General features: G+C 50.6%; 1 protein-coding gene across 1 annotated transcript; it reads right to left on the bottom strand.

Annotated features, from left to right (window-relative positions):
* Positions 1-8,653: 8,653 nt before the first annotated feature.
* LOC137817444 (uncharacterized) lies at positions 8,654-10,158 on the bottom strand. Its single transcript, XM_068620731.1, has 3 exons — positions 9,958-10,158; positions 8,957-9,750; positions 8,654-8,684 (listed from the first exon to the last, which is right to left on the bottom strand). Exons 1-3 carry the CDS (start codon positions 10,156-10,158, stop codon positions 8,654-8,656), a joined length of 1,026 nt encoding a protein of 341 aa, XP_068476832.1.
* Positions 10,159-10,572: the final 414 nt, after the last annotated feature.

The raw sequence follows: 10,572 nt of genomic DNA, 5'->3' as shown, positions 1-10,572 counted from the left end.
CCTGATTCCCCCTTTTATGTCTCTCTCTCTGTTTCTGGGCATAACAGAATTCTGTTATGCTTTTCTGGCATGTGTCAGAACCCTGTTATGCTTTTCAGAGACAGTGTACCTGTAGAATCAGTAGTGAGAGCGTGAAAGTCTGTGCATGTCTGCGCGTCTCTGCGCTTGGTTGCGCCTGTCTGTACCCTTAGTGGTACGGAGTGCACTTTTGTCTGGACCACACCCCTCTCAGATGATGACACGTGGAGGCCTGCAACTCACATCTAACCACACACGTGTCACTTACTGGAAGGGCTCTAGCGCTTCTCTTTTTGTGCCTAAGTTACGCCCTTGCGGAGTAACTTAGGATATTTCTCTCATCTGGGTAAATCGCATACTCTGGCTAGTTAGGAAATGACCATCTGACTTTGTCTTCGGCGATGTCCTTGTTTCGACGATTTCTAACCACTAGGTCGTCTGGGTTCGCATCCGGCGACTTTATCTCAACACGAGCCCGGAGCACGCCAACTTAATAATTGGCGACCACACGAGCCCCCTGACTTCCTTCCCTTCTGCCAGCCATGGGCCCTGCTCAACACGCCTACATAATAGCTCGCTGCCACGTCATCACTTTCGACTACCAGGACGGTACAATAAGCATGACCATTTATAGCATAACCAATATGTATTCCTTCATCAGATTTAGGATCAAATTTCCCCAGATTGTCTTTACCATTATTTAGAACAAAACATTTGCAGCCAAAAACCCTAAGATGACTAATGCTAGGCTTCCTACCTTTATACAATTCATAGGGAGTTTTCTTAAGAATTGGTCTAATCAAAGTTCTGTTAAGCACATAAGAAGCAGTGTATACTGCATCAACCCAAAAGTATTTAGGTAAACTAGATTCATTTAGCATAGTCCTAGCTAACTCCTCTAATGACCTATTCTTTCTTTCAACAACACCATTTTGTTGGGGTGTCCTAGGAGCAGAATAACTATGTGTGATTCCATGTTTTTCACAATATCTATCAAACTTTGCATTTTGAAATTCTCCCCTATGATCACTACGAATCTGTTTTATCCTATTTTTATTTTCATTATGCAAAACCTTAGCAAGTTTCTTAAAGGCTTTATATGCATCATTTTTATAAGCAAGAAACATGGTCCATGTATATCTTGAAAAGTCATCAACAATCACCAAAGCATAGTAACTTCCAGCTAAGCTAGCAGTCCTAGATGGTCCAAACAAGTCCATATGCAAAATATCCAAAGCTTTATTTGTAGAAACCATATCTTTTGATTTAAAGGTAGTTCTAATCTGGTTACCCTTTACACAAGCATCACACAATCTGTTATTTTGAAATTTTATGTTTGGTAAACCAGAAACAAGTTCCTTAGACTTTAGCTTATTCAAGTGATTTGTGTGAATATGAGCTAGCCTCCTATGCCACAGCCATGACTCATCACTTTTAGATAACAAACACTCATTTTCAAAACAGCTCTTTATAATATCTAAGAGATAGATGTTGTTTACCCTTTTTCCAGTGAACAACACCTTACCAAAAATTTCATTTCAAATTGTACAAGTGTTGGCTTCGAAATTGACCTTGTATCCCTTGTCACACAGCTGGCTAATGCTTAGAAGACTATGTTTTAGCCCTTCAACATACAGTACATTCTCAATAGTGGTTGAGTCTTTAGTACCAACATCTCCTCTTCCAAGAATTTTTCCTCTATTGTTGTCCCCATATGTGACATGCCCTTCAGCTTTGAGTTTCAGATTTATGAACTAGGTCACATCACCAGTCATGTGCTTTGAGCAGCCACTGTCCAGGTACCACTGGTTTTTCCTGTTGTTTTTTGAATCAGAATTAGATTCTTCATCATTCACCATAAAGCACAGATTTGCTTCCTCACTTTCGGTTGAAGAATTACTAGATGAGGATACATCATTTTCTTCCCATGAGATGTATGCTCTTTTGCCTTTGCTTCTTTCACTCTTCTTACTTGCTGATTTTTCCTTGTTTTGATTGTTTGGACAATCAACCTTTATATGACCTGATTTACCACATCCAAAACACATGTAATTGGAAGAATTCGAATCATTGGGTTTAGAGTACCTCTTTTGATGAGAATCAAATAAAGGAGGCTTTTATTAATGGAGGAAGAGGACATCCACCCTCACATTTGAAGTTCTTCCTTCTAGTCTTCTCAAAATTAAAAGATGACATAAAATAAAGATAAGGCCTGGTCCTGCCGACAACTTGAACGTGGAGGAATCGCTTTGTAGCACTCTCTGTCCCGTCTACGCGACTGTGTTCTCTGCAAAATCACCCTCAGAACCTTCTCTTGGATCTCCAAACGTGACCTGCAAAACACACAGACGGCGCCTCTAGCGGCCGTTTGCACTCCGACGATCGAGTTAGACCACAGAACCACCAAATGAGAAAAACTAGTAGTGTGTGTGAAAAACTCTTGCTCTCTTTTTTCTCGTATCCCCTCAATCTCTCCCTGATCCTATTTTATGTCTCTCTCTGTATCTGGGCCTAACATAATTCTGTTATGCCCCTCTGGCATGTGTCAGAACCCTATTATGCTTTTCTGAGACAATGTACCTCCAGAATCAGTAGAGTGTGGGTGTCTGTGCGTGTCCGCGCGTCTCTGCGCTTGGCTGCGCTTGTCTGTACCTTTAACGGTACGGAGTGCACCTTTATCTGGACCGCACCCTTCTCAGATGATGACACGTGGAGGCATGCGACTCACATCTGACCCTACACGTGTCACTACTTGAAGGGCTCTAGCGCTTCTCTTTGTGTACTAAGTTATTCCCTTGCAGAGTAACTTAGCATATCTCTTCCATCTGGGTAAATCGCATACTCTCAGGAGAACGCCAGGTGTGGCTCGTCTAGGCACACTCACCAAGCGTTGCTCTCTGCGTAGACGGCTTACCCTTCACGCTATCGCGCACGTAACGGGTTGAGGGAATCACCAATCACTGACTGGTTTACTAGTTCCCTCAGGCCACTCTCGTGCACGATTCCCTGAGATGTGCTCATGCGAGGTCCATGCGTAACGCTCTCGCTGCGAACCTCAGTCCCAGTTTAACTACGTGTAACACGAGACCCCGATGACCATGCACCCGATGACTGATCGGTGCTATATTGCTTCCCGCGTTCTGCCCCCAGGCGTTCATTTGGGAACTGGTCTGTTGGTGGCCATTTGATTACTGACCCCCGATCTCCGTTTTGGGTGATCTATCCCCTGACTTCGCTGCCGCCTGATCTGTCGGTGGTCATTTGGTTAGTGACAACCGATCACGTTCACCCCGATCTACGTGTCACCTGGTCCGCGTGTCACCTCGCAAGTGATCCACGTGGTTCTCTGCTGCTGACGTCATCGACTACCGATGACCGATCGGATCACAAGCCCCCAGTCTCGAGTCGTGAACTCGTTCTCGGCGAAGAGGCTAAGTGGTCGTGCCCTCAGTCCACGTGGCAAGTGGGACCGCATCACGTGCCACCTCACGTGCTGCTTCTTTAACATTTGGACTTCCTTCCTTAATCTCGTGACACGTAGCCCCATCGACGGCCAGCGTGGTGTGTCGCTAGCGCTTCTCTTATTCAAATAGGCGTGCGCCTTCACCGTTCCTTCATCTTCTTCAATCAACTCTTAGACTTCCTGCGAACTCTCTCCCTGCGCACCCATCCTTCTTCAAGTTTTATGCTTCCAAGCCTCTCGCGATCACCCAAAGGTATGGTTTTTCTTCTTCCTGGATCTATTTAGGTCATCTTTACCGATTGCATTTATCTTTCTCGTTATCATGCATTCATCTTCTCTATTTTCCCTCTCTCGACCCACGCTAGGGTTTTTTCGCGTTCTTGCTCTGATTTCTGCTTCTCCTTCTTCCTCTTTTCACCTGGGCATCTCTTTCTCCTTCCCCTTCTCTGTTTTCACCGAACCATTCATCATTCCCTCTTCTTCCATTCATTCTGACTTTTCGTTTTTCCTCCATTTGCAGCTATCTCGCGATGGCTCGCTTGAAACAAACCGCATGCATTATTGCCTCATCTTCTGGTGCACAGCCTTCCGCAAGTGCGCCAGCTCCACCACCGCCCGTTGCAACCTCCTACCATGACAACGCCAGGGTCTACGACTGGGCCCCCTCGAGGGATGCCCATCTGCGAGGGTCTACGTTGCAACCTCCTACCAAATCCGCATTCCTCCTCGAGGGATGCCCATCTGCGCGGACGATAGGGCCACCAATGGGGTGCCCTTCGTCTTCATCTACTCCGCCGTCTTCAAAAGGTTGAAGCTACGCCTGCCATTCACCTTTTTCGAGAAGGAGCTGATGATGGAGTTGAACGTCGCGCCCTGCCAACTCCATCCAAATGCCTGGGCTTTCATCCGGGCATTTCAGATTCTCTGCAATTACTTCGGACTCAATGCCTCCGTGGACGTGTTCCTTTACTTCTTCGAGGCGAAGAACCCCGGGGACAGGTCCTGGGTGAGTTTGAATGGGGTTGCTGGACGGGTGCTCTTGGGCCTGTACCAGCAATCCTTCAAAGACTGGAAAGGCAGGTTCTACATGATATCTGCCACCGCACAAAGTCCAACCCTGCTCGAGGGGTACCCCCTCTACTGGGTTCCTGGGGTTGAGTTCAAGAAACCCCGGGACCTTGAAGCCATGGCCCCCTACGAGCGCGAGCTATGTGGGCTGTTCCTGGGGGCCAAGTACAACTCTGCTCGCCTCATCAAAGATGAGTTCGATGTGTTGGCCCTGAAAAAATACATAGGTAGCTCTTTTCCCTCCACCTCTTAGGATACTTGCACCTTCTCATGCATGCTTGCATACATTTTGACTTATTTGCGTAACTAGGCCATCTAACTCTTCCTTTCCTCATCTATGTAGATTCAATGTCAGGGAAGGACAGGAGGAAAGCTTTGCTGGAGCTTGCCAAGCTTCGGGGGACCAAAGGAACTGGCTCCTCTTCTTCCACCACCGAGCCCATTGCAGCCCCTCCTCTCTCGGTCGCGCCAGCTGAAGGCCTCGAGCAAGGAAGGAAGAGAAAAAGACTGGTGAAGGCCTCTACTTCACTTGCTGCTGCTGCTGCTGCTCCCTCAACCGAAGAGGAAAGCTCTGGCTTTCCTCTTATACACCGCAAGAGGAAACTACCAGCGGTTGAGGGGGCCTCATCTCTTCAGCCTGGGGAGATCGAGGTGGTGGAGGTAGAGGAAGGTTCACCCCCTCCTCCCTCTACTCAACCTGCCCCAGAGCCCACGTGCCTTCCCTCTCCCTGCCAACAGCCGCCTCCAGCTTCTCAACCGTCATCTCCCCCCCAGCAGGCCAACCTCTTGGTCTATCTGCTCCTCCTGCTGGGGGCGCTTCTGCTCATCCGGGGGGTCTCCCGCCACCACTGCCAACCTCCACTGCTACTGCTGAATGTGGTGGGTCGAGCTCGCGACCAAGCGTCTCTGGGGCTAGCCACGAGAACTTCAGCCGGGTCATCACCTTGGTTCGACAGCTCATCAGCAACCGAGAGCTCGTCGAATGGAACGGGGATGAAGTGGACATGCACCTGGCTAAGCAGATGGTGCTCTCTTTGGAGTTTTCCACCCAACACCGCAAGCAAATAGCCCTGGAGAAGAGGGTAAAGGAGCTTGAGCATGACAAGGAGTCGCTGCGAAGTGACTTCGAAGCTGCCCAAGGGTCTGTAGATCTGATGCGGGGCATGGTGGAAAAAGCTAGGAGGGAGTACCTAGCGCAGGTCCAAGAGACCATCAATACTGAGATCTTGATGGGGCAAACCGTTAGCTCTCTGGACTGCGAGGTGGTGCAGCTGCGGGCCGAGACCTCCTCCCTACGCCAACTGAACTCTCAACTAGTGGGGGAGCTCGAGTCCACCAAGGAAGCGGCCGCTGCTGGAGAGAAGAGGCTTGAGGAGGTGGTGGGCAAACTGTCTGAAGCCAAGGGCCAACTGGAAGAGGCTGCCTCTTCCCTTGCTGCCCTTACCACTGAGAGAAATGCTGCGGAGGCCTTGAAGCAAAAACTGGAGGCGGAGAAAGCTGATCTGATGAACGTGGGTGCTGATGCCCTTACTGACGGATTCGAGCTGGCACTCGAGCAGATCCGATGCGTTCTCCCAGACTTGGACCTCTCGCAATTCAGCATTTATCACGAAGTGGTAGATGGAAAGCTCACCCCTCCTCCTTGATCTCTTCTCTTTTTTGTAAATTTATACTTCTGCACAACTTTTTAGTACTTGGCTTACTAGCACCCCTGGCTTTTCAAACCCTTAGCTGCCTGCGTTCACACCTGGGGTGAGGAAGACTTAGATCAGTGCCAGTACTCGCGCCTAGGGCGAGTAAGGCCTAACCGATCATCTGCACTTGCGCCTGGGGCAAGGAGGATTTTAACTTTAATACTTGCGCACACTTGATATGCTGGAAATTTTTTAATTGGGTGGCCTCGTTAAAAACCCTCCTTAGGGAAAAGAGTGCCCCCTTGTCTGTTCAACTGTTCCCACTATATACAAAGAATGTATCTTTCGCGCGAGAACGCAACTACTTTACAACTTAACTGAAGTAAAATTTCAAGTGGGTGGCGTTCCACGTTCTAGGGATTGCTCCTCCCTCCAGAGTTTCTAGCCGATAAGCTCCGTTCTCCAACGTCTCAATCACTCTGTACGGGCCTGTCCACTTTGGAGACAACTTGTTCTCCATCTCATTCTGATGCGCCTTTCTCATCACCAGGTCACCTTCCTGGAAGCGCCTGAGCCTCACCTTAGAGTTGTGCCTCCGTTCTAGTCTTCTCTTTACGGCTTCAGCACTGACTCTGGCTTCTTCTCGCACCTCGTCCAGTAGGTCGAGATTCACCTTTCGCTCTTCATTGGACCCTTCAGCAATGAAATTCAAGAATCTGGGGGAGCTCTCCTGTATCTCCACGGGGATCATGGCGTCTGTCCCGTAGACAAGGCTGAAGGGTGTCTCATGGGTGCTGGACTGTGGGGTGGTATGATAAGACCATACAATTCTGGGGACCTCCTCTGCCCAGCCTCCTTTGGCCTTGTCTAGTCTTCGCTTCAGCCCCCTGAGCAGTACTCGATTGGCCGACTCCACCTGCCCATTGGTTTGTGGGTGTTCCACTGAAGCGAAAACCTGTTGTATCTTTAACTCTTCACACATCTTCCTCAGCTGATGACTCGTGAACTGGGTGCCATTGTCGGAGACCAACCTCTTGGGTATTCCGAAGCGGCAGACGATGTTCTTCCAGACGAAGTGCTCGACTTTCTGTGCGGTGATGTGTGCGACTGGTTCTGCCTCCACCCACTTGGTGAAGTACTCGATGGCCACGATGAGAAACTTCATCTGCCTTATCGCCAGGGGAAAAGGTCCTAGGATGTCGATCCCCCATGTGTGGAATGGCCACGGGCTATGGATGGACCTCAACTCCTCAGGAGGTGCCTTGTGCCAGTCTGCGTGCAGTTGACACTGTTTGCAGCGCTGAGCAAACCTTATGCAGTCTTCCTTCAGCTTTGGCCAGTAGTACCCCGCACGGAGTATCCTACCTGCCAAAGCGCGACCACCTACGTGGCTTCCGCACACCCCCTCGTGCAGCTCAGACATGAGTCTGGTGCATTGCTCGTCGTGCACACAGATCTGCACAGGGTGAGAAATTCCAAATCTAAAGAGGTTTCCATCAATTAGAGTAAACTTACTTGAGCTCCTCTTTATCCTTTTTGCCTCTGCCACGTCAAATGGAAGTACACCATCTTCTAAGTACAACTGGTATGGTGTTATCCAGGTGTCGGGTTCCTTCACCGCGCGGACCTCCATCGACTCATCGATCTTCGACGGTCGCGCTCTCACCCTCGGTGCTTTCAACGTTTCTTGAGTCAACGACCGATGACCGATCGTTAGACGCTCCATTGATCTGCACACATGAAGTACCTGGTTGTCCGACACGAACGCTCGCGGTACCTTCAAGGTCTCCTGAATGACGGTCCTCTGCTTCCCCCCCTTGCCTGAGCTGGCCAGCTTGGCAAGCAGGTCTGCTCTGGCATTTTGCTCTCTTGGCACGTGCACCAATTCAAACTCGGTGAAGGACGTCTTCAGGAGCTGTACATACTCCAGGTAGGCTGCCATCTGGGGATCCTTTGCCTGGAACTCCCCTGTGACCTGCCCGGTGACTAGCAAAGAGTCGCTTTTGGCCAGCAGGTTTCTTGCTCCCATTTCTCTTGCTAGCAACATTCCTGCGACCACCCTGACTCGCGAGGAGCGATCGCACCTTCCTCTTCTTCTTCCACCTGAGCTACCTGGGAGCCCCCCACCGTAGCGTTCTCCATCCTCTGAGCACCCTGTGTTTCCCTAACCACCGATCGCTCTTCGCGCACACCTGGTGGGGGTGTCGTGGTGACGTGGCATACGCTTCTCTTCTGCTTTAGGCTGTTCTCATAACAGCGTCTAGTCTCAGCCTGATCCGACTTGATGGTTATTACGGTCCCCTCCATCGACGGCAGCTTCAGCTTCATGTGCCTCGTTGATGGTATTGCGCCCAACCTATTGAGGGTTGGCCTCCCCAACAAAATGTTGTACGCAGAAGGGGCGTTCACCACCAAGTACTTTATCCTTTCAGTGCGGGCTGTCGTTCCATCAGTGAACGTTGTCCTCAGCTCAATGTATCCCCACACCTCTACCTGATCTCCTGCAAAACCGTAGAGACACCCGGTATACGGCCTCAGTTGATTAGGGGACAACTGCAACTTGTTAAACGTCGGCCAGAACATGACGTCTGCCGAGCTTCCTTGATCTACGAGCACTCTGTGCACTCGTCTTCCTGCCGTGATGAGGGAAATGACCACAGGGTCGTTATCGTGCGGGACAACGTCCCGTAGGTCAGCTTTCCTGAACACAATATCTACTTCAGGGTAATGGCTCTCGTCTACCGAGTCTACCGCCATAACCGATCGAGCGTACCTCCTTCTCTGTGACGCGGTGCATCCCCCGCCAGAGAAGCCCCCCGCGATTGTTTGCATTTCCCCGTGTACAGGGACTTCATGCTGCTGTTCTCCAGCTTGGGATCCCGACGCGCGATCACCCTGCGGCTCACGCAGGTAGTCTGCCAGGAACCCAGACTTCACCAACTCTGCCAGTTGGTGTCCCAACGCCAAACAGGAGTGGAGTGTGTGGGCAAAGGCCTGGTGAAACTCACAACATTCATTTTTCTTCCTTCCCAGTACCTTATCTGTCTTCTCCGGTACTCGTAATCTCGCTGCCACAGCAGGAAGCGCGATGAGATCCGCCAATCCCACCATGAAATTGTATCTTGGGGGTGCGTTATTCTCCCTTGCACGCCCCCTGCTCTGATCCTTGCCTGGTGGATAGGGACGAGGTTTTCCCTGCACCTTCTTCCCCTCCTTGGCCTCATGCACCCTTGCTTGCTGCTGCGGCTTCCCTTGCCCTCCACGCGGTCTTGGTGGTGCAACACTTCCTCTTTTCTCAGAAACCTCTGTTTCTGCCACTATGTGCGCCACCGCGCGTCGTCGGATCTCTGCAAAGGTGCTGGGATGGCTCCTGATGAGGGACTCACTGAAGGGACCAGGCAACACTCCCTTCTTAAACGCGTGCACCAGCATATCCTCATCCTTGCTGGGCAGTCTAACCACTTGTGCTCCAAAGCGGTTGAGATAGTCCTTCAGCGACTCGCCTTGGTATTGTCGTACATCGAACAAATCGTATGACACCACTGCGGGTGCTTTGTTGACGATGTACTGCTCAATGAAAAGCTTTGAAAACTGAGGGAAAGACGTGATATGTCCTCCTGGTAAGCTCACGAACCACTCCATGGCGATTCCGCTTAGTGTGCTCATGAACATTTTGCAGTACACAGCGTCTGAGCCCCCAGACAACATCATCTGGGTGTAGAACGCCGTCAGATGCGCCTCCGGATCTTCTACCCCTGTGAACGACGCCTTTACCCCCACCAGGTTGGGAGGCACCATGGTTCCCATGACTTCAGTGGAGAATGGCATGGGGAACGCTCTTGGAGGCGACGGTTGCCTCGACACCCTTTCGTCAACCGCGTGTTCCCTCTGTGCCTGCAACGTCCTCCTCATCTCTTCATTGATGCGATTCAGCTCGTCGTTCCTACTCTGTGACGCAGCCAACTCCGTCTGCATCCTCTCTTGTTCAACTCTCGACGCTGCGGCGTTATCCTGCAGCGTGCGCACCATCTCCAGGACCTGCGCCATCGTCACAGCTCCTTCGTCAGCAGATGGCGCAGGTGATGGTTGTCTGTTTCTTGGCATCTTTCCCTAGCAAAGAACTTGGTAAAACTCTGGTAAGCTTCAAAAACTGTGGTGTATATGGGACCACGATTCACTCGTGCCCCACGGTGGGCGCCAAATGATCCTGCCGACAACTCGAACGTGGAGGAATCGCTTTGTAGCACTCTCTGTCCCGTCTACGCGACTGTGTTCTCTGCAAAATCACCCTCAGAATCTTCTCTTGGATCTCCAAACGTGACCTGCAAAACACACAGACGGCGCCTCTAGCGGCCGTTTGCACTCCGACGATCGAGTTAGACCACAGAA

This window comes from Phaseolus vulgaris, unplaced genomic scaffold, assembly GCF_000499845.2.
Source record: "Phaseolus vulgaris cultivar G19833 unplaced genomic scaffold, P. vulgaris v2.0 scaffold_65, whole genome shotgun sequence".
NCBI classification, from domain to species: domain Eukaryota; kingdom Viridiplantae; phylum Streptophyta; class Magnoliopsida; order Fabales; family Fabaceae; genus Phaseolus; species Phaseolus vulgaris.
Note: the sequence above shows the minus strand (reverse complement) of the source record. Positions and strands in the feature narration are given on the sequence as shown.